Raw genomic sequence first — 24,905 nt, 5'->3', positions numbered from 1 at the left:
AGATGCTGGAAGGCCAATCTAACATTCTGACATACGAGCAGGATGTGATGGCAGGCTCTTGGAAGACTCCCATCACCCTAGTTTCAGTCACTCTTAGCCAGAAAGCCAGTGAGAGAAACAGGAGGGGCGATTCAGAGTTTAGAAGAAAGCAAAAGGGAAACCAAGCCATGAGAGTGAAAGAGACAGACAGAAACAAAAAATGAAAAAGAAAGAACAAAAATTAAGCCCAAAGGCCAAGTGTTGAACGCCACGGCTGTCCACCCTGTGTCTTTCAGAAATGTTAACTATGTTATGTTTTCACTGTGCCATCATTACGTTGTTCGATTCCCAAACAAATGTAACCTCCACTTCAGCTGATGGCTAGTTCTTAGAAGGTTTCATATAACTGTTTTATGCGGTTGATAATATTACCGCAGAACAAATGAAATAAATTAAATCTAATTTAAAATGAAAATACTTCCCACATTCCTAAGACATGATGACTAAGATACATTTACTAGTCTGACAACAAATGTCTCACTGAGCTGGGGAACATATTGTCAAATTGTATATAAATAAACCGTTGTTCAAATTAGACTACTAAATTGTCAATAAAAAAACCCACAAATAAACAGTGACCCTAAAATCCCTACAACTAAATGTACTGCCATCCCCATCATACAGCCCAGCACCGAACAATCCACATGAACCACAGAGATGAATGCATGTTCCTTTACATTCCTATGTGGCCTTCATGCTGTACGTCACTGAACCAGAACCCTTCAGCAGAGCCTCACAACCTCCATCCATAAGAAACACAGGGGCACCTGGGCTGTATTACCCTTTCAGAGGACAGAGTGAACTCCAGGCATCCTGGTGGTAAAGGATTGTGTGTCTCCATGGAGAGAGTTGGGCCCCCCTCCCCTGTCTGCAGACTTCCTTAATGTCAATGCCTCACTGGGAATTCACACAAATGATTCCCGATATACTGGGCGGGCAGAACCTTCAGGTTGAATATGAATTTTAATGTAAAAATGGGATTTACTTCACTGAACAAGTAGATATATGAATTCCATATGATATAATGCACATTGACTTGGTCCTTGAAACAGGTTAATAGTGACCATGAATTGGTATTATGCAATAGTTGTTTAGAAAAATGAGGAAATACATATTTTACCTATTACAGTAAAAGGAAACTCTCCTCACCAGGGCCAGTCTATAAAGTAATGATCTCCGAGGAGGTTATCACTGGTGAAGAAGAGAGCCTGACGTCCAAGAGAGAGCCAAGAGAGAATTACATGATCAGGTGAGAGGACAGGTTTATTCATTAATGCTCAGGTAGAAATTTAATTTATAGATTGGACCAAAAAAAGTATGAGTGTTTTGTTAAGGTTTCGTTGTAGATAACACCCTGATGAAGTTAGGTTGGTCGCAGCCGCGGCTCGTATGCATCTCCACTAGTGATGGGTCTTTGCTAGCTATCTGAACGTCTATTTGGTGGATTCTGGAAACTGAATTGCAGAGGTAAAAGGAGCTGTTCACTTAGCTCTGATTTCCTAAAGGATTATTTGGAGAGAGGTTACAAAATCATCTCTGACGACAGCAATTCCACAATGCAGAAGTAGATAGTAGGGAGAGCTATCTATTGAGCTTTTATAGATAGTTGATTGTTATTTAATTTACCTTTATTTATTAATCAGGTAGAATATGCAGGCAATCTAATAATTAGGACAGGTAAGGTATAACCTATCACAAGTGCCAGCTCACATAAAAGTACTGGAATGCCTATAACTACTCATCACTGCAGACTTGAGACAAACTTGTGCTGCTGTGGTGAGAGAAACGCATGTGTGCCTGTGTGTCTGAACTAGAGGAAACTGAGTTTTACATGACCTTCCTCCCACTCTTGGCGTCTGATTTCATTCCTAACAGATTCATGACTTTCATAATTGGCTATTCTCTTTAAATCACAATTTACACTGTTACATATATTATTGATATATTTTTTACTTTATATATTTCTTAATTCTTACTATGTAGATGTTGTGTGCCATGTCACAAGAATTTCATTGTTCAGAATTTGATAAATTAGTGTTGAACTATTTTCTGGGTTGTGCTTCAACTCAGGGGATTTCATCAATTCCACACATGATATTTTTGAGCTTTCATTTGTTTTCGCTTGAAGTTTGCATCGTGTGATTGTTCAGAAAGGTTATGTTACCGCTCTTAGAGGTATGTGAGCTAGCCACATTCGATTTCCTGAGGCCAATTGTTCAATACGCCATGCGACTACTGCATGCCAGTGGGATTCTCCCTCAGTTACAGAATCGGTTTCACGTAATCACTGACCTCCCGTGCTCCTGATCAACGTCCCTATATAAGTTCCTTCTTCCCTAATGCGTTTGGTGTTTTTTTTTTGGCATCATATTCTGTTATGACTTGTTCCTGAATCTTGTTTTTGTTCCTTTTGAGTTTCTTTAGTAAAGTCCTCCGTTTTCCCTGTGCCTATGTCCTGTTGCCTTTTCCTACATGTTATTGACAAAATGCAGATTTGGGGATTTCAATTTATTCTCATTAATTTCCTTTCTTTACAAACACAACAATTTTATAGGTCACTCATGGAATAATACCACGATTTTTACTCTCTGATATATTAGTGTATCTATCTGTTTTGGTTTTAGTTTAACAACGTACTGTAGTGTCCCTTAAAAAACAATAGATAACTGACTGTGTTGTCCTATTCCCAGCTATGTTGCCAAAATCCAAGAAGACCCTGAACGCCAGCCTTTATTGCCTAGTGTTTGTTGTTTGCCTGGCATGCACAGCTAATGCGGACCAAGAAGATAATGATGATGAAGAGGATGACCTGATGTATGAGTACAGAATGAAACAAGACAGACACACCTGTGGAAGTGGCCAAACGGGTCAGTATCCGTTCTGCAAGGACCAGGCCATTCACCACAATGTCTACACAGGGGATGAGTGTGGAGAGGCAGAATTAGAAGAGGTGATGGTTGAAATGCAACTGATGATCCAGGATCGAGAGGAGCTGATTGAAGAAATCTTTCAGTTAACAAAAATCACTGAGAAAAATGTAGAGAGGGAGAAAGAGGACACAGTTCTGTTCCTGGCTGACATGGCACGATTTGTTGAGAATACCTACCTAGAAGCAATTGAGGAGATTAATGTGAAGCACCAAGAAGCAACACAACTGGCTGTAAAGCAAATTCAAAAGCTAAGAGAGGAAATCTCTACTATACATGAGAGAAGAACTACGCTGAAGCAGCTCTCAGACACTAAGGACCACCTCAAAGTTCTCCAGATGTTTCCATCCCTGTGTTCCCCACCAGCCACCATCGACTGGTCTGGGATCAGTGTTCACAGTGATCCCAGTGTTGGAGCCACGGGGAGAGGAGTGGAAAAGCTGCGGGAAGCACTCAATAGTGAGGAGAACAGGGTGTCTTCCGCAGAGTTGGTAAGGATCAAGTCGTGTGCAGTGGATGTGACTTTTGATCCTGATACAGCACATCCCAACCTCATCATCTCTGAAGACAGGAAACAAGTGAGGACTGGTTATATTCAGCAGAATGTGAATGACAATCCTCAAAGGTTTGATCAATATTTGATTGTGCTTGGAAAGGAGGGCTTTACCTCAGGGAAATTCTACTATGAGGTGCAGGTAGAGGGGAAAACTATATGGTATTTAGGAGTAGCCATAGAGTCCATTGATAGGAAGGGGAATATTACACTGAGCCCTGAACATGGATATCTAGTCCTACATCTGAGGGAAGAGTATTTCGCTGCTGGAGACGGTACTATCATCCGCTCTCAGAGTCAGAACCTCAAGAAGGTAGGGATTTACATTGATTACGAAAGAGGTCAGGTCTCCTTTTATGATGTGAACAACAGGTCTCATATCCACTCTTTCACAGGATACACTATCAGTGAGAAACTCTATCCATTCTTCAGCCCTGGTGTAATTATTGATGAAGAAAATTCAGCCCCAATGGTTATTACCCCAGTTGAGAAGCAACTAAGTATCAACGTCCCAACTTGACCCTACCTAAAAGTGCATAATATCTTGCAACTAATATCTTGCAACTAATAATGTGTTTGCATTGTAGACCATATTATACATGTGTTTAGATCAGCACCTTGAGAAAGCAGTATGTTACAGTACATCAAATGAAATCATGTTTTAGTAGTTGCAATAATAATAATAACAATATTAATAGTAAAGGGGGCTTTTATATAGGGCTTTTAAATGTTTAAATATTGCATAAATTAGTGTATGAAATGTAAATCATACAGTATGTATACCATATATACGGTATATATATTCTCTCTCCAGTTATCTTTTCCTAAGGTGAATGAACTTAGTGTGATTACTACAATTTAATTTAAATGAATTCCAAGTGAGTTACTCCAAAGGAACAGAACCTAACGCCACGATATTGCATGTGTATTGTTGAGCATTGTTTCTCTAATAAATGGTAAAACAAAGATGTGGCATTTCCTGTCTAAACCGGTAACTTGTCCTGAGCTCTGCATAGGCAATATTTTCAAAATAGCATTGGAGAGTAGGCATTCATTTTGTGAATTGTGCTGACTCTGCAATAATTTTGGAATCCTGCATAACAAAACCTTATAAGGCTACACATCCATTAGTACAATGGATGTGTGGAAATCCAAATACAGTGGATATAAAAAGTCTACACACCCCTGTTAAAATGCCAGGTTCTTGTGATGTAAAAGAATGAGACAAATAACCTTTTCCACCTTTAATGTGACCCATAACGTGAACAATTCAATTGAAAAACAAACTGAAATCTTTGAGGGGGAAAGATTTGCATTTACCTGGTTGCATAAGTGTGCACACCCTTAAACTAATACTTTGTTGAAGAACCTTTTGATTTTATTGCAGCACTCAGTCTTTATGGGTAGGAGTCTATCAGCATGGCACATCTTGACGTGGCAATATTTGCTCACTCTTCTTTTGAAAAGTGCTCCAAATATGTCAGATTGTGAGGACATCTCCAGTGCACAGCCCTCTTCAGATCACCCAACAGATGTTCAACTGGATTCAGGTCTGGGCTCTGGCTGGGCCATTCCAAAAAGTTAATCTGCTTCTGGCGAAGCCATACTTTTGTGGATTTGAATTTGTGCTTTGGGTCGTTGTCATGCTGAAAGGAGAACTTCATCTTCAGCTTTCTAACGGACGTCTGAAGGTTTTGTGCCAACATTGCTTGTTATTTGTAAATGTTCATAATTCCCTCCACCCTGACTAAGGCCCCAGTTCCAGCTGAACAAAAACAGCCCCAAAGCATGATGCTGCCACCACCATGCTTCACTGTGGGTATGGTGTTCTTTGGGTGACATGCAGTGTTGTTTTTGTGCCAAACATTGGAAATATGGCCATAAAATTGGCCAAACCTTGGTTTCATCAGACCATAACACATTTTCCCATGTGCTATTGGGGGACTTGATGTTTGTTTTTGCAAACTTTAGCTAGGCTTGGATGTTTTTCTTTGTAAGAAAAGGCTTCCGTCTTGCCACCCTACCCCATTGCCCATTCATATGAAGAATACGGGAATCCTGCAGTTCCTTTAATGTTGCTGTAGGCCTCCCTGACCAGTTTTCTTCTTGTCTTTTCATCGATTTTGGAGGGATGTCCAGTTCTTGGTAATGTCTCTATTGTGCCATACTTTCTCCAGTTGATGATGACTGTCATCACTGTGTTCCATGGTATATCTAATGCTTTGGAAATTATTTTGTACCCTTCTCCTGACTGATATCTTCTAGCAATGAGATCCCTCTGATGCTTTGGAAGCTCTCTGCGGACCAAGGCTTTTGCTCTGAGATGCAACTGTGAAAAAGTCAGGAAAATCCTACTAGAACAGCCAAACTTTATTTTTGATTAATCAGAGTCACTTTAAATAATGGCAGGTGTATAATGACTTCTGTTTAACATGAGTTTGAATGTGATTGGTTAATTCTGAACACAGCCACATTCCCAGTTATAAGAGTTATGCAACCAGGTTATTGTAAGGTTTTTATTTTACATTTTTCCCCCTCAAGGATTTCAGTTTGTTTTTCAATTGAATTGTTCACATTATTGGTCACATTAAAAGTGGAAAAAGTTCTGTTTCATTCTTTTACATCACAAAAACCTGGCATTTTAACAGGGGTGTGTAGACTTTTTATAGACACTGTATATCTCCTTGTGTCCCGCGCTGCCTCCAAAAACACATTGATGGAGGAAGCCTCCCGTGACTCTGACACTCTTCTGTTTTTGCTAATCTAATCTAAGCATTAATGTGGTTGCCCCTAATTCATATTCTAATAGTGGAATTCACAAAAAATTTTCATGCTCTGTATGAAATACAAATCTCCTCTGATTAAGAGAGAGAGAGAGCTCTTTGCCCCTAGGCAGGCAGGGAGGCTGACTGGTATTCTATGTCAGACACACTGATGGCCTCTGCAGGTTGCCTGGAAACGTCATTAGCACAAGTTAGCTTAGGGCTATGTGAATTAGAATTGACGCTGGTTGTGAGTCTCAACCCTCATATTTTCTATTTACTTTTAGAGCTTTTCCCCCGCTATAACGAAAGCGTTAACAAATGTACATATAATAATTAGTAGCAGCAGACATTTTGTTGTGTCCTGGTCAGAAGCCTTCTGTCTGTGTTCTGTGTTCAGTTTCAATCTAGAAAAGACTGCAAATAAAATTTTTGATTTTTTCTAGACATGACATGATAGTCATGAAAGCCTAGTTGTCTAAATTACTGTTATCACCACCTTTATGGAGAACGAGAACTAAAGCCACTTCTAGGATAAACACCTAAGAAAATACCTGACACATCTCTAAACAGATAAGCAATAATAGGTGCAGCATGCCATAATACCTAGTTTAAGATATTCTGCCTAAATAGGCTTGTTAAATCAAAAGCTAGAAAGTTTTCTAGGACTTACAGACAGTGCTAAAAGACCAGCTGACAGAAAACTCTCGGTAAACACCTTGAGAAGAATCAGTGGGTGGATTTATATACCTTTTGAAATAATTACCTCAAATTAGTGTGGAACAGCGCAGTGAAGTTATTTGGGTACTAAAACCATTCAAATGAACCTATAATGAGGAGTTCCTTTTCCAGCCAGCCAGTCATGTTATCATGTTGCCAGCAAGCCACTTAACAACTTCATCTAGTTTAGGTGATATGTATATTTAGTCCCTCTGCGATTGTTGTAAGCTCCCTTGTGATTTTCGCATGAGTAAATCAGTCTTACCCTGGAGGAAGCCTGGTGTAAATTCAAGAAGATCATGTTTTTATTTAAAAGTTGTTTTTGCTTATTAAAATAACAATTTAACTCCTTACTTGCAGTAAGCACCTTTATAATCATTATTTGCAATCTAGTGAAAGCTTGGGTTCTGACACAGATAGCTGTGGAGTGAGCTTATGGTAGTTAGGCAACTCCATTACACATGCTCTAGGTAGTGTTAAATGAGTAATTTACAGGCACTGGGGGGGGGGGGGGGGGTAGAGTGAGATCAAGAAACATATGATAGCAAAAGAGAAACCAGGCAATGAGAGAGAAAGACAGAGAGAAAGAACAAAGAGAAAGAAAGCCCAAAGGCAACATTCCAAGCGCTGTTGAACGCCACGGCTGTCCACCCTGTGTCTTTCAGTTACATTAGCTATGTTAAATTGTGTTTTCACTGTGCCATCATTACGACCCCCCCCCCCCCCCCACACACACATTTTTAGCAAGCTTCTGGCTATGGCTGGTTCTTAGAAGGCTTTATCTACTTGATTTATGCCGTCTGTAAAACTACCACAGAACAAATGAAATAGATAAAACCTTATTTTAAATGAAAATATTTCCCACTTACCTTAACTAAAACTTGTCTGACAACAAATGTCTCACTGCGCTGGGCAACATATTGTCATATTGTATATAAATAAACAGTTGTTCAAATTAGACTACTAAATTGTCAATTAAAAAAAACACAAATAAACAGAGACCCTAAAATCCCTACAACTAAATCCCCATCATACAGCCCAGTACCGAACAATCCACATGAACCACAGAGATGAATGCATGTTCCTTTACATTCCTATGTGGCCTTCATGCTGTACGTCACTGAACCAGAACCCTTCAGCAGAGCCTCACAACCTCCATCCATAAGAAACACAGGGGCACCTGAGCTGTATTACCCTTTCAGAGGACAGAGTGAACTCCAGGCATCCTGGTGGTAAAGGACTGTGTGTCTCCATGGAGAGAGTTGGGCCCCCCTCCCCTGTCTGCAGACTTCCTTAATGTCAATGCCTAATTGGCAGGGTTGGCTGATAGCGATTATTTGATGGACAATGATCTTTCAACGATAATTCTGCACAATTTTTTTTTCCAAAATCATGTTTCCAATCTGAATATGAGGTTTCAGGCCAATGTCAGAAAGGTCTCAACAAATAGCACTCGAATTATGTCTGTTTCCATCATTTTGGATGTCTAGGACATGTGAGCAGAAGACTGTCTCACAGCTCCGTGGAAAGTTATAGGCACAGATTGTTTTCTGAAGCTCGTTCTCTTCTTAATTTCAGGTGCACAACAAAATGTTATTGTCATTGCATTGCGGATGCGTTTTGTGAACAGAAATCGTTAACAACATTGATATAATGGTAGTTCCAGAGCTTAACACAACGGCACCGCTCTGGGTGCATTTTGGTTTTAAGTCAAACTGAAAGAGTTGAGGCCAATAATTTGGAGGAGGCAATCGGCTGGATTTGCTCCAGAAAGGTGGCGCTCAAAAGCGTAAACGCCACATCTGGAGACTCATCTCCGGATCCACGTGTATTTCTGCAATATTATAAGACTCACACTAAAATAGTGGCATATCATTTACATTGTAGACAATTAAACGGTTAATCACAATTATTTGTGTGAAAATTAATCGTCAACTAAAATGTCCTAATCGTGACACCCTACATGACCTCAGACAAATGATGCCCGATATACTGTGCTAGCAGAACTTCTAGGTTGAATATACATTTTAATGTAAAGAAGTTATTTATTTCACTGAACAAGTGGATTTATGAATGCCATTAAATCCAAAATGGCTATAATTTGCACTGCCTCGGACATTGACCTATAGGTTAAAAGAGTTGTAAATTGTTATTATGCAATAGTTGTTTAGAAGAAAGAGAAGGAAATAAATACTTTAAGCTGATATGGAGTTTGACGTCAGGGTATTTGTAACGGCCGGTCACAGTCTGTGTCATTCCGTTTCTATGTCATTCTGTCCTAGTTTCTTTGTTTCTATGTTCAGTTTAGTGTCATTATGGTAATTGGTTTCCCTGTGCCTTGTTTTCTCCTTCGTCATGTCCCTATTTAAGTTCCTCCTGCCCTAGAGTTTGTTGTCTGTTATTATTCCATGTGACGTTTGCTGTTCGTGAGTATTTACAGTAAAGTCAGTTTGTTTCAATACCTCTGCACCTGTGTCCTGCTTCCAAACGTTACAGAATTACAGTAAAATGAAACTATCCCAGCCTGGTGCTGTATATAATGACCTCCAAGGTGGTTATCTCTGGTGAAGTATGGGGATGGGAATCCGAGGCTTTCTGAACCATTGAGGCTTGTTTCGAAAATGCTTCATTAACGCAAAGCTTTCCAACACAATGCACAGCAGGGACATCTGCTGGACAAAATGTCATATGATATGTTTGATTTAGATTGTATTTTATTCAGCCCGGAGCGGAGGACTCAAAGTAATTGTAACAATGAATGGATAATGAAGACCATTGAAAAGGGTAACCTCAATAAAACAGGAATTTGTGGAGGGAGAAAGGATGACATTTTGCAGCAAAATCGTATTAACCGCAACAGGGAGAATAGAACCCATCGCCATGTGAACGGCAGTCTGGAGTGACATGGTTGCGCCACAGTGTTAGATGTGCTGCTTTGGTATGTGGTTATTTGAGCACAGTGAGGTGTAGCGTTCTGGTTTGAAAAGAGCTTGGTTAAACGAAGCAAGATTATTCATTTATATAGCACAATTCATACATAGCTTCGGACGTCATTGATCACATTACATTATACTAAAATATCTTTCAGTTGAAGTCACATTTATATAATTTCAATAATGATTGAGCTCTTTTAGTCAACAAAATGCTCTAATGTTTTAGTCTCATTTTAGTCCAATCACAGTTATTGGCTCATTAGCCTAAACCTGTCACCACATCAAATAAGGATAATGGGACAGATCATAATGTTTTGCTTATAATGTTGATATTTCCAACAATTAGATCTATTAATTAGAATTGTAAACGCAGCGTTGTGCACATTATGGAAGCGTGAAATGTAATAAGCCAGTGGAAAATGCATATTGCACACGCAATATTTTTGCACAGTTTACCTCACAAGACAGACACACCTGTCGAAGTGGCCAAACGGGTCAGTATCCGTTTTGCAAGGCCCAGGTCATTCACCACAATGTCTACACAGGGGATGAGTGTGGAGAGGCGGAATTAGAAGAGGTGATGGTTGAAATGGACCTGATGATCCAGGATCGGAAAGAGAAATTTGAAGAAATCTTACAGTCAGCAAATATTGAGAAAAATTTAGAGAGGGAGAAAGAGGACACAGTTATATTCCTGCCTGACATGGCACGATTTGTTGTGAAGACCTACATAGAAGTAATTAATTAAATGAATGATTAATGTGAAGCACAAAGAAGCAAAAAACTTGGCTGTTGAGCAAATTCTAAATGTAACAGGAAATCTCTACGGGAGAGAACTACGCTGAAGCAGCTCTCAGACACTAAGGACCACCCCAAAGATCGGCAGATGTTTCCATCCCTGTGTTCCCCACCAGCCACCATCGACTGGTCTGGGATCAGTGTTCACAGTGATCCCAGTGTTGGGGCCATGAGGAGAGGAGTGGAAAAGCTGCGGGAAGCACTCAATAGTGAGGAGAACAGGGTGTCTTCCGCAGAGTTGGTAAGGATCAAGTCGTGTGCAGTGGATGTGACTTTTGATCCTGATACAGCACATCCCAACCTCATCATCTCTGAAGACAGGAAACAAGTGAGGACTTGACTGACAATCCTTAAAGGTTTGATCAATATTTGATTGTGCTTGGAAAGGAGGGCTTTACCTCAGGGGAATTCTATGAGGTGCAGGTTAAGGGGGAAACAAACTGGGACTTAAGAGTGGCCATAGAGTCCATAACACCAAGTCAATTAAACTTCAGAAGTATCAATCTGTCCAGTTAGGAAGCATAAAGATTTTGAAACAGTGTCCCCTGTTTTGGTGCAAATGAAAGTGATAACAGGTGCACTGGAGAGGCAACAGAAAGACAACCCCCAGAAAGGCAATGGTTTTGCAGGTGGTGGACACGGACAATTGATCTCTCCTTATCCTTCCTGACTGATTCTTCTCTAGTTCTTGGTGTTTTTTTAGTGTCCTTGTCATTACTGGTAGCATGAGTTGGTAACTGTGGCCCATTCAGGTTGCACAGGTAGTCCTGCTCCTACAGGTTGGCACCTTCTTGTGAAGGCATATGTGCCAGTATGTGTCTCCCAGTACAGTCTCAAGCGCATTGAGGAGATACCAGGAGTTGGGCCGTTACATGAGAGCTGGACAGAGCCGTAGAAGGGCATCAACCCAGCAGCAGGACCGGTATCTGCTACTTTGTGTTAAGTACCGGGATGAAATCCTCAGACCCATCGTCAGACCTTACGCTGGTGCAGTGGGCCCTGGGTTCCTCCTGGTGCAGGACAATGCCTGGCCTCATGTGGCCAAAGTGTGTAAGCAGTTCCTGGATGATGAAGGAATTGATGCCATTGGTCCTTACATTCCTTAGCCCTTAATCCAATTGAGAACCTCTGGGACGTTATGTATCAGTGCATCCAACGCCACCAAGTAGCCCACAGACTGTCCAGGAGCTCACTGATGCCCTGATCCAGGTCTGGGATGAGATCCGCCAGGACACCATCCGTCGTCTCATCAGGAGCATGCACAGATGTTGTCGGGAGTGCATACAGGCACGTGGGGGCCATACACACTACTGAGTCACATTATGAGTTGCCCTGATGAACAGCCTGTGATTTCAATTGTTTACTTTGATTTTCAGTTTGGTTGGTGATTTTGGTTTCCATTGTTACGTCATGTTACGTCATTTTGTTCTCAACGAATTACACAGAGTACAGAGAAGATTTTGATTAGGGATGCACCGATACCACTTTTTTTCAGATGGAGTACGAGTACTTATATTTGAGTACTTGCCGATACTGAGTACCAATACCAAGTACTCAAAGCTACACTAGATCGAATTCTGGTATGCTGGTAAATGTATAAAACGTTGACGCTAATCCATTGTAGTTATCGAGTTATGACAGTTTGCTAGCTTCTTACCATGGGTTGTCGCTCAGACAAAGGCTACCTTTATATAAATTTGACACCCACTTACTGATAGTTCAACACAAACGTGCGCATAACAGTCAGTTACTTTTCTCTGACCTCACTCGCTGGTTTAATACTCTGAATGTTGTTTCTCTGCTCTGATGCTCGTGCGATTTTACAACCCGATTAATTGCTCAGCTCTTTATTCTTTTTGCCTGCTAGCTGTCTCTGGACATTTGATTTTGCTTCTCCGGTGTTGGAGTTAGCTGTTTTTGTGGTTCTGCGCTGCTAGCATTAGCATACTCCGTGAACTCTGCACTGTGTTGTGTCTAACGATGTTTTATCAAATTGCTTGTGTTAAATTAGAGTTTTTCCTTTCCTCCTCTTGACAATTTAGCAGAGCAGAGCTTGCACTCTACTTGTGTCATTGCTGACATCTCCGTCTTCCCGCTCTACCAATTTGAGTTCTATATTCTATACTTACGCATCCGGAGGAGACACAACCATCCAGTTTCACTTTCCATGACGCGGTATCGGCATATTTCTATGAGTACGAGTGCAAGTGCACGAGCCCAGTATCGGTGTGGGTGCATCCCTAATTTTGATTTTTCATATATTTCCTTCATCGAGACCCGATGTGTGATTTAAGTGTAAATGTTTTAAAAAAATGTGCAGTGCATGTATTCCTAATATGTCTGAGGGAACGTGATAAGTATTTAGCTGCTGGAAACCACGCTTTCACCCTCTGTGTCAGAACCCCAAGAAGATAGGGATTTACATTGATTATGACAACAGTCATGTCTCTTTCTATGATGTGAACAACAGGCCACATCTACTCTTTCACAGGTAACATTTTCAGTGAAAACCATCCACTCGAACACTGGCAGTAATCCTTGTGGTGAGAACACAGCTCCAGTTGTCCAATCATGACATACTATAGGAACCGAGTCAATGAACTGGTGTTCAGTTAAGAAATAATTCCTGAGGAAATGTGTATTTTGGACAAAATCTATAATTATTTCCCCAAACACCTGCCATTTACACAACATTTATTAAAAAAAATAGAATATAGAGTTGTTTTGTAAGGTTTGAACATCTGAAATACCTCTTACTGTAAACAAGTTACAGCCGTTTAAGTGGCCGATGGTATTTCTAACATTCTGTGGTATGTTCGCTGACCAGACACCTTATTTAAATAGTATTTTACAACGTGCCTGCATCAAAATCTCTTACAAATAGCATTTCGCCTTCCATAATAAGGAAAGATGTAAACAAATGTTTTTTTTTATGTACGGTCTCATTCAAACAATAAAAAAATTATAAATTCATTGGTATCGTAATAGAAACGCAACTGTACTGAGGGCCCACGGTTCTGTATGGATCACGATTTGTGGGTCACGAAAACGGTTTCAGTATGGATCACAACATGTTAGAAGTGTTTCCACTCAAGTAGCCGACAGTGCCAAAGCAATGCTTGTGGACTGTACTTTGTTTATAGTCTTCTTACCCTCGTCATCATATTGAACGCTGAATCCAAAATGTTCCAACACAGCAGATTTGAAAGATGGAAGTCCCTCTTCAAATTTGACTTTGTCTCGCTAGCGCTCGCCATTGGCACATAGGACCTGAGGGAATATTTGTTTTTAGTTACCCCTCCCTTCATGGGGCCCCATTAGGGAGATTTCCAACTGAGAAGTCATTGCAAATTGACTTCTTTGCCCCTCGCCTCTGCGTCCTGGAGGTGTGTAGGCCTTGTACTGACGGCAGATTGCAGCCAATCTTCCTCTCTGCAGATTGGATGATGCGTTGCAGTCTGCCCTTGTCCTTGGCAGTGGCTGCAGCGAACCAGACGGTGATGGAGGAGGTTATGGTGGACTTTATGATGGCAGTGTAGAAGTGCATCATAATTTGTGTCAAAAACAAAGGAAATTATAATTGATTTTAGGAAGAAGTCCTCCCCAATTCTTCCTGCTGTTATTTATGGTCAAGATGTTGAGGTTGTTCAGCAGTACAAGTGCCTGGGAACAATAATTGATAGAGTTAACCTTTGAACCAAATACGGGTGTTGTTAGTGTAAAGGCCCATCAGTGCATGCATTTTTATCGGAAGCTTAGATGTTTTAATGTCAACACCACTTTTATGACAATGTTTTATTGAGTCTGTTTTAACCTTATCTTTTTCTTGCTGATTTGGGTCATTGTCTGTGAAAAATTTAAATTTGGAGGGAAAGTTGGAGGGAATTGTTAGATTGTGCAGTATAATTGCAGGTATATATCTAAATGACGTCTCCCAACTGTATAAAGTCAGAGTTACAAAGAAGGCCCAGTCAATCCATACTGACATTAGTCACCCCTTGTTTGGTGAGTTCAGGTTGCTTCCATCCATCTGGTCACAGATACAACCTACCAAGACGTAAGACCAACAGATTTAACAATTATTTTGTCCCTGTTGCTATTGGCCTACTGAATTATACAAAGTAATTCTGTGTTGTTGTTGGGTTTTGTGTGTGTGAATTGTTGTGTGGTGTTTGGGGAGTTAACTGTGTTAATTGTGTTGATAGTTGAATGTACTGCTGGCTCTGCAACAAATTGCCACTCTGGGATAAAAAAGACCATTAACTAACTAAGTACATCCTCTGCTGAGCTGTCTTTAGAACGAGGTGATGTTCAGCTCCTGTGCGATGGTGGTGCCCAGAAAGTGAAAGGACTCTACAGAGTTGACTGGGGAGCCACCCAGGGCATTGGGGGGGGGCAGCTGGGTTTTTCCTGAAGTCCACTCTCATCTCCACTGTCTTTAGGGTGTTGAGCTCCAAGTTGTTCTGACTGCACCAGGACACCAGTTGAACAATTACCCACCTGTAGGTGGACTCGTCTCCATCAGAAATAAGTCAGATGAGGGTGGAGAGATGAAGGTTGACTGAGTGGTGACTGGAGGTGCAGCTGTTGGTGTACAGGGAGAAGAGTGGGGTGACAGGACCCAGTCTTGAGGGGAGCCGGTGCTGATGTTCAGGGGGTCAGACAGGTGCTTCCCCAGCCTCACGTGCTGCCTCCTGTTGGACAGGAATGCTGTGATCCACCTGCATGTGGATTTGGGCACTCCCAGTTGGGATAGCTTATTCTGGAGCAAAGCGGGAATTATGGTGTTGAATGCAGAATTGAAGTCCACAAACAGGATTCTGGCATAGATTCCAGGGGAGTCCAAATACTGGAGGATGAAGTGAAGAGCCATGTTGACGGTGTCGACCCCTTGGCTCTGTAGGCACATTGCAGTGAGTCTAGTAGAGGGTAGGTGATGGTCTTGAGGTGCGACAGCACAAGGTGCTCAAATGAGTTCATAACCACCGAGGTCAGGGTCACGGGTCTGTCGTCGTTTTCCCCAACAGCAAGTGAAGTTCGTCCAGTTTGTTGCTAAGTGATCGCACGTTGGCGAGGAATATTCCAGGCAGCGGAGTACGTAGTCCACGTTTATCTCTCTGGCTGTGTTTCACTGCTTGACAAAATGCAGATGTAGCTTTGACCAGAATGTCCAGTAATTCAACAGATGTTACGAGACAATCCAGGAATAAATCCACAGCTTCTGTTTCCCTGATGTTAATGAGCTCCTTTCTTCAGAAAACAATCAGAGAATTGTGGCAGAACACTGATTTGACAGACAAAATAAGACAAAAAAATGTAGCACCAACTAACTGAGGCAGCCATCTGCGGCACCATCTTGGTTGGTTGAGATGGGTCCACTTGTGATCTGTACAATACGTACACCGAACAAAATTATAAACGCAACACTTTTGTTTTTGCCCCATTTTATCATGAGCTGAACTCAAAGATCTAAGGCTTAAGGGGTAACTAAAAACACCATGGGCCAAATAGAGAAATAGGCCTTTTGTGTACAGAGAGAAAGTATATATGTGGGCAAAAACAAAAGTGTTGCATTTATAATTTTGTTCAGTGTATATTACAACGTACATAATTATGCCATATGTTATTTTCGCGCATTCTTGTTCGGTTACTAGACACAGAAAAGTAGTCATTACAACGCACTGGTATGAAGACGGAAGAGAGACTCATTGTTGCAGTGTCCCTGACTATTGCAGCTGTCCTCCAGCATAGTGATCAAGAGAACTTTATGAAGCTTGGCATCTCTTGTTTTGGTTTGAATAAAAAGTCTTCCAGCACAGCTTATTTATACTATTTATAGCGCAAAAATATTTATATGTATGGAGGGAGTAGCCTAATCGACAGTTAATTTAATTTGGCTAAATGGAAATGTGTAATAACATTATTTAAGAAAGGAGCATTCAATTATTTATATATCACAATATATGTTTCAGAATAAGATTATTCAAGTTAGGACCAAGAAATGTTAACCATCAATTATCACAACATACACGAGAACATTTAATAAAGGATTAAGTACTTATAACCATCACTATTATCACAAGCAATGTTTTTAGAATAACTTGGGGACATTATTTAATAAAGGAACTTGTAATTATAACCATCATTATCAAACTTTTTAGTATAAAACAGAAAACAACAAGTGTGTAATATTATTCACGTCGGCATATTTATCGTTACACACTACCCTTGGAGGAGACCATAATACGTTGCCACACGTCTTTGTAGGAATGGGTAATTATTGACAATGTTCTACCATTTATTTAGATTTTTTCGCTGTGGTTCGGTAACTTCCAGTTATATGAACAGATTCTGGCTTCAGCAGGCTGCAGAGAAGCCGACGCAAAGTTTGACAATTTTCAAAGTATGAATATAAATGTGTATGAACAATAAATGTGTGACCGTTTCGCTTCGACCACCCCACGTGTCCCTGAGTGATCCGGGTCACAGCACCAAGGAAACCAATGTCAACATGCTGTTGCTAACAGTGTTGCATCGTCCATGACACTGGGCAGAACTGGGGTCCTCTGCTTCGCAAACACACGTGACTGACAATGTTCCAACATTGGAGCTATACAAAATGTTTCAGTTGTATAGCCCCATTGAACACAATAAAATCTTTCTGTGGCATGAGCTTCTGGAAGTTCTTAACTCCATTACACATGCTCTAAATGTGTCATTTTACATTTTATTCTATAATTATGGTAAGCTTTGTTGCCAGTCTTCGATCCGAGACTTGTTTAAGTTGTGCAGTGTAGCATGAAACAACATTTTGACTGTAGTTTTTCTCTGTTACTTGTCATCTGTTGTTTACAAAGCATGTGACCAATACAAATTCGATTTTGATATTTGTTAGTAAAATATGAACAACACATAATAATTCGAAACCACATTATTTATAGACCCCGGGGAGTCACCCATGAGAGCAGTGATAAAGGCTCCTTGGCTGCTTTTAACGCAACAAGCATATACCGTGATACAGCTTATTTCTGCTCTGCCTTTCAGGCACATAACAACAAGCATTATGCAATAGTCCGTGGAGAGCACTAAAATAGATACTTCAAAAGAAAAGAACAAAAAAGATACTGTGGCCAGGCTACTGACATGGATGTTGTGGTTCCACACAGTGAGTCATTAAATGGTTTGGCCTTAAAAACAAAGACTCATTAAATGTTGCTGTTCAAACAGGTGTCCCGACTCTGTGGTCACTAAAGATAGCATGTATCGTAAGAGCAGGGGTGTTAACCCTGGTGTTATGGCTAGAACTCCAATCTGGTCCTCATTTCATCGTGTTTACCTAAGAATCCCCAGTTTCCAGTTGGCTCTTTCATCACCTTTCCACCCAATTGTAACCTAAAATGTAACATACTAACGGTCCTAAATGTTTTCAATCCAAAAGTCACCCTGGAGAAGTGACTAAAATGCTAAATATAAATCATTACGGACATGTCATTACCCACAGGTCCAGTCCTGAGTCATGCTGACTGTCCGGAGGAATGTGTCTGTGTGTGAAATGCCGCAGCCACTCTCCCAGTGGGGGATGGTGAGCACTCGGCTCTGGCTGACCTACTCTCAAAGACAGACAAATGATTACAGCAGCCCCTCCATGCCCAGGCCCTCCCAGCTCAGATCTGGCCACAGCCCCCCCCAGCCAGGCCACAGGGGTGTGGTCTCTGTGTGTGTGTAAGGATCATCAGCCCAAGTCAACACTACCATTATGCAACCGTGTTGGAGTCAGAATAGAAGTCAAGAGTGACCGACACATACCAGACATCTGAAAACAAAGACGCGATGCATTCACGCACACACACACACACTTTATGGATCGGGCCACAGTACTGAGTGGAGTGGAGCTCCTGGGAGACAGGAAGCGATGTTTTGCAACAGCGGAGAAACTGTCTTTGCATTTCTTTCACCCATCCTCGTCATAGTGTCTTCCAAGCTTCTGCTATGCACCTGCAGATGCATCTGCCTCTTACAAAATGAACCTTATCGGTATCAACATACTGCAACTGTTCATCAAAGGAGATACAAATGTAAAACGGAGAAGGAACGATGTACGTGTATCCAACCACTAACCCAGTATAGACTAAATATAGACTATATAATCAGGATAAATACCGTATTAGCTTTGGGATTTCACTTGCCTGCCACCCCATTCACAAAGCAGTTCCACGTGTACAGTTCCATCCACACTTTGTGATGATGAACAGGAAGTGGAGAGTTAAAGTTACTTTATATTCTGCGTTCAATATTGACAGAAATCCATAGAATAAAATGTAAGGGGAGAGATGGGGAGGGAGATGCATAGAAGATGGAGGGAGAGGGGGGGAGCTAGGGATGGAAGGAAACGGCAGGTTTCTACTATCAGGCCTTGTCTTGATGTGTCAGGCCACGTTGTAGGTCGAGGCAGGCACCCAGAGAGAACCCGTCCTTCTGATGCCTCAAGGCAGGGTGGGACCAGAAAGACAGAGGCTGGTACGTTTTAAGGTTCCATGTGTACAACTACACTACAGTGCAAAAAAACTAAGGCCATTTATTTGATTTAATTAAAATAAATATATAATAAATATAAATACTTTTTTTTTTCTTCTAATAAACACTTACTATCCAAATAAACAACTTTAGTTCGACTTTCAGCTGCCTAAGACTGTGCACAGTACTGTACATCACCAGACAGAAATCTGCCAGGCCATTAAAACACCACCAGGGGCAAACTACATTATAAAAGTAATGTAATTCAGGAACAGCATTTAAGTCTATTATAAAACAGTTGCCAATACATTTAGCATAAGAACTTCCACACAGGGATGGATACAGAACGAGAGCTAGCATGTCATAGCCTAGCCCGGGGAGATGCGCGCGGCAGAGGATGACTCAGATGAAGCAGCAGGATGAGGAGGGATGAGGACGGGAATGGCCTTTGATACATACAGAGGATCTATGGATATGTATTAAGTGCAAATCAGACCGTTAAATCAGGATGCACTGTATGAGGCGAACTATGTTGCAAGTCAAGCACTTTGGATAATTAGCTGTGCTATAGCTTTCTCCATCTCAATCTCTGTCTTTCCTTCTATTTCTGCCTCATCATCCCTCACATCATTATTTAAAGGATCCATATCAGCCTGAGATCTGATAAAGCCATATATGAACATGACAGTAGTTCCAAACCCGATAGGCTAGCGCAACATCGTTTTAATCTGGTCCAAATATGCTCAGACATGAACGAGCAGCAAAACCCACTGAGCAGCTACGTTTCCATCCAGACTCGACACATATACATATTCACATTCAACGACATGCTAGTTGTTGATAAAACGGGAGGAGTGAGGACATGATGGCAGTGCACAATATGTTTTTTTTGTTACATTGTTTTTTCTGTTGTTTTTTTTTAAATGCCTTTGTTTGCTTTACAAAAAAATGCCAGTGTCAAGATCAGATCAGGCACAAATATTTCCCTTGAATTTTGAACTCGCAAACTTTTGTGATAACTACGACATTTCCTAAGTCAAAGGACACACTGTGTGAGTTTACTTAAATTTAATAATGAAAGAATGCATTAGTAAACTGTTAACTGAAGACAAAATCCAACAGAGAATTGCCTTTGGGTTTTGACAAAACCAAGGAAAAAATAGGAAAATCTGGATAAATGTAACTGATATACTGTACTGTCATAGACAAGATTGGTCAAATCTGGCAGAACTGCGCTGCATTGTATATGGAAGTTACTCATTATCCAATGGCACCTCTCTCTCCCCCCAAACCTTTCCTGGCTTGCCGTCCTCCTGATTCCCCCTGTAGATTCCCCCTCATGACCTTGGTGTTGGAGCTTTGTCAGCACCCATCCTGCCTTGTTGCTTTATGGATGTCAAAATGCTTGAACACGTCATACATCATTTAATACCAAGCAACTCGGACCAGGCAAAGTCTGTAACTAAAGGCATGAAGTTCACAATATTATTTAAAGCAACCACAAAAGCACACTAGAAATGAATCACACAATACTGCTTCTGTGTAGTTCTTCATGGGAGGACAGTGGCTTAAGGGAGCAGTCTACCAAAATGAGAGGGGAAGAACATATGGTCTGTGGTTAAAGGAACAGTGACATCTCTGGTTAAATAACCCGCAAACAAATCCATTAGGATTGGTCCAGCAATCCATTTGACTGCTACTTAGCTTTTTATCAAAACGTAATAACAGACCCTGCATGAGATGTCCATCAGCCCCAGTGAATGTGGAGTGGTAGTGGGGCAGGAGACAAAGAGACAAGGGACTGGCCCGGCTGAGTTGTGGAAGTGGATCAGAGTATGTGTCCAGACACTTCAGAGATTCTTCACGAAAATGAATATCCTGGCATTTGGATCAGTAGGCGAGAAGCCATCCTCCAATTACCACAGGATTTCCGGCTTTTATTCTGTGCATTTAACAACATGCAACATAAAGGTCTGAATCTTGAACAACCCTGTGCACTCAGGATAACTACTGTGAAACATGCCATATTAGTGTGTATGAGACACCCACATTAAGAGGTAAACAGAATGGGAAAACACCTGGGTCTCTGAAACAGGTTCTATACAATAATGGCACTTAGCTAAATGAATTACCCCAGGACTGCCCAGGGAATATGCACTTCAGCAAGAGATGAATGATCATGCAATGTAAGGTCATGCAATGTAAGATACAAAGTGTACACACAAAGCAATAAAGAATGTTTTTTCCCTACAAAGAAGGCATTGCTGGCTCTAATCTGCAAGACGAAATTAGTAAAATGTGACAAATTGTTACGTCCTTGAGCAAGACATGTTACCATAATTGGTCCTGCAAGTTGCTCTGGATACGAGTGTTGAATGACTAAAATGCAAATAAATATACAGGGTATTGACGGTGCTGCTTATATTTACAATCTTATAAAAGCATCCTTTGGTTGAGACTGAGCCATTTAGATTAGAAGAGTATGTATTTTATAGATTGGGAAGGGCTACCTACTGTGGCATAGGCCTACCTCCTGTAATTGTTCCAACTCTTGCTTCAGGGTCTCTTGTTCTGATTCCAGATCAGCATATTGCTGCTTCAGAGTCTGGTTCTCTTCCAACACAACAAGACCGCATTCCGCCGCCCTAATCTTCTCTCGGTTCGCTTCCGCAAGTTCCTGTGTAAGCCGCTCCACCTCTGCCCGGTACTGATCCACAGTCTCCACGCATCCTCCACCCGCAGCCATCGCCTATCTCTGTCCTTATCTCCAATTTCGCCGTCCTCAGAGGCCGAGGCTGAAGAACGCTGAAATAAAAGCCACGGAACCTACCCTCCAGCTGTTTAATGTAGGGAAGCCGGGTGGAATTGGCTATTGCGGAACAGCACAAAAATAAATGCGGTATACCAGTGAATTCATATGATTATTAGCCTACTTTAATTAACTGTTCGTGGCCTAATGATAAATTCCATAATTTCTTCATAATAATATTTGCTTATTAACGCGAGGCAGCCTACAGGACGGCATCTCTCGATTATTATGAAGCAAAGTGGTCCACGAAGTTGCTTCCATTCCATCCTTTCTCCCGTGACGTCAGTAACCAGGCTACACGTCGAGGCATCTTGCCTGACAATACTGAGACAAGAGAACCCTATTGGCTCGGTCATTTTCCGTAGGTCGCATAAGACCCAGTATTGGAAATAAACATTCTCAGATAATTATTGTCAGGCAAGATACATATTGACAATAAGTATGTAGTGATAACTTTTAATAAGGATTTAAAAGAGACAAGAATATAACAAATAAAATAATGTGATTATACTACAGAAAAATCCAATATAAAGCAAAGCTGTTTCAACTGGGATAGGTGTCAGTTACCATAATTGCACTCAACATTGTCATCTACTGGAAGATACAGGAACATCCCAGGGCAACTGCCCATAACGATCAGAACTTTTTCTTCAGACGCAACCCCCTCCAAACGCCCTCAAAAAAAAAAAACTATGAGCTAAAATAAACATGCATGATTGTTCATGTGTTTTGAGATATCAAGTGACAAAGGAGCACAAACAACTGTGTTGATGGTGTCCATGCTGGTCTAGGTAGGACCGCTGTAAACATAGTTTCATATTCACACATTCGCCGCCTCGAAGTTACGAAATAACGTATTCGGGTGTGCGGACTGCGGCAGTAAGGTTTGACTGCGGACTGCGGATTGGCGGAAGAGATTCAACTTGGATACCGGTAAACGGATTAGTTAGGGACCAGCGTCAAATTGCAGTCCTCAGAGCTTCGGCTCCTAAGATAAACAGTTACATTATTACTTAAAATAGCTTTTTAAACAGTCAAGATATTCATCTCAAATTGTATATTCTACATGGTATTGTCTCACAGCTGCAACTTTGAGTTTTCACGACAAAACTAATATAAAGCCCTGAAAGATCCTCCATAATTTATTTTACCTGTCAGATGCTTTAACTACTGAACTCAGGTATTGTACCCTGTCACGTTTGAATAGCAGGTAGCAGCAGGACAAAGCAGAGGTTCAAAAGTAAAGGTTGTTTGATCTGAGTAACTCAAAGAACACCCAAGAACATCCAGAAACATCAAACACAACTTCACACAACAGGAACAATGACAGACAAGACACACTAGGGCAGGAGGAACTTAACTGGGGGCATAATGAGGGGGCAAGCTAAATACAGGTGAAAGCAATACACTAATGAGTATGAACAGAACAAATAAATGGAAAAACTACAGCAGAACACCGAAATGTTATCGTGTATGTTGTATCGGAATGCTGCTGGTCTCGTTATGCACAACTCTAAACCCACCTTCAAAATCATCACCCTCATTGACCAACATACATTGTAATGTTGCTCCTCTTAAGACAAAACTCCACTGCTTGATTACTGCAATATTGAGTGTGTCATAAATCTCCCCATAAGGGAGGCAGCCATTCATCTCCCACTGGGCCCTGCCTGGGTCCTGTCAGTCCTCTCTCCCAGCTCTCTCCTGAAGAAGACTTTCCCCTGTGGGCATTTTCATGCAGCTGCTGGGCCCACATTGGTGTGGGAAAGTGTGGTCAAAGTGGCTGTCTCCACGGTGTAGCCTTTTGGCCTCTGTGTTGTGGTAAAATGAATTATGGTCACCTTTCGTCATGGGCAATGTGCAGACGCTGTGACAGCATATAGACCGGATTATAGTCATGCTCCCATTTTTGAAGTCCTTTGTACCTGTCTTGTGTTGTCTCTTTTTGACATAGTCCTTCAAAGCCCTTGGTTCTTGCTCTTTTCATTTGTGGTTCCAGGGCCGGCCCTAGGCCCTAAGCAACATAAGCGTCTGCTTAGGGCCCCCGACTGCCAGGAGCCCTGGACAGCTAGTGAGCCCCAGACCACTAGGGGAGAGGGGACCCCCAAATCAAATTTTGCTTAGGGCCCCCAGAAGGCTAGGGCCGGCACTGTGTGGTTCTTTCCTGTTCTCTGTCAGGTGAAGGAAGCCCTGAGGCATTCAGCTGCAATTCACCTTCTTTACCTTGTTCACAGCACCTTTTCTCTTTTCTAATGTAATCGCAGTCATGTTTTTAAAAATGACTAGTGTATATTTGTGCAGGTTTTATTCCTTTTACAGATTTTATATGTTTGTTGGATAAATATTTATCTTCAGTTATAAACTTTATCTTTACTGCTCTGGCCTCCAAAATGAACCCTTCTACGCTACAGTACATTGATTCACCGTTCAGGAAATACAGTGAGCTGTTGTTTTTAAGGATTTCTCTCTCTCACTATTGTGGTAGGCAGTGGTTTAGCAGTCACCAAAAAGAGTTGTGATTGGGATAAAACTACCTTGAGACAAAATGCATTAGTAATAGAAACATGTCAATATTTGGCATGACAGTCCCCTAGCACCCAAGATCCCAAACCTATGTCTAGATCTATCCCTGATATAGTTTGTTAAATATCTGTCAACCTAACTCAGAGCAAGAACAACACACTTTTTTGTGCCCAGATTTTCATAGACTTTTGCAACAAAGGCTATGATTATTCTCACATTTATATAAATTTCTTGTGTCTCCCTTCAATCCCGTGTCTACTTGGCTTGGAAGTTTGCTTTTATGAAAATGCATACAGTAACAGAGGACCTTTTGTGTTTTCATCCATC

The 24,905-nt window shown here is 41.2% G+C and overlaps 2 protein-coding genes across 7 annotated transcripts in view; one reads left to right on the top strand and one right to left on the bottom strand.

Moving 5' to 3' along the window:
• Positions 1-22,323, bottom strand: part of bicd1a (bicaudal D homolog 1a) — a 52,839-nt gene extending 30,516 nt beyond the window's left edge. For 5 of the 6 annotated variants that reach the window (XM_013138754.4, XM_013138755.4, XM_013138758.4 and 2 more), the window contains exon 1: positions 21,777-22,323. In XM_013138754.4, coding sequence (XP_012994208.3) covers positions 21,777-21,992 — 216 coding nt within the window. In that variant the 5' untranslated portion in view covers positions 21,993-22,323. Of the gene's footprint in view, positions 1-21,760 lie in introns of all 6 variants that reach the window. The other variant, XM_013138756.4, reaches the window with a different exon arrangement.
• Positions 1,206-4,423, top strand: LOC117593418 (E3 ubiquitin-protein ligase TRIM39-like). The gene is made up of 2 exons (XM_034288414.1): positions 1,206-1,288; positions 2,730-4,423. Exon 2 carries the CDS (start codon positions 2,732-2,734, stop codon positions 4,037-4,039), a length of 1,308 nt encoding a protein of 435 aa, XP_034144305.1. The 5' UTR covers positions 1,206-1,288; positions 2,730-2,731; the 3' UTR covers positions 4,040-4,423.
• Positions 22,324-24,905: the final 2,582 nt, after the last annotated feature.

Source organism: Esox lucius, chromosome 19 (genome assembly GCF_011004845.1).
Source record: "Esox lucius isolate fEsoLuc1 chromosome 19, fEsoLuc1.pri, whole genome shotgun sequence".
NCBI lineage: Eukaryota > Metazoa > Chordata > Actinopteri > Esociformes > Esocidae > Esox > Esox lucius.
This window is presented reverse-complemented; position numbering and strand designations above follow the sequence as displayed.

What these genes read in the sequence shown, in the direction of transcription:
- LOC117593418 (XM_034288414.1), top strand. Translation starts at nt 2,732, where the DNA reads ATGTTGCCAAAATCCAAGAAGACCCTGAACGCCAGCCTTTATTGCCTA.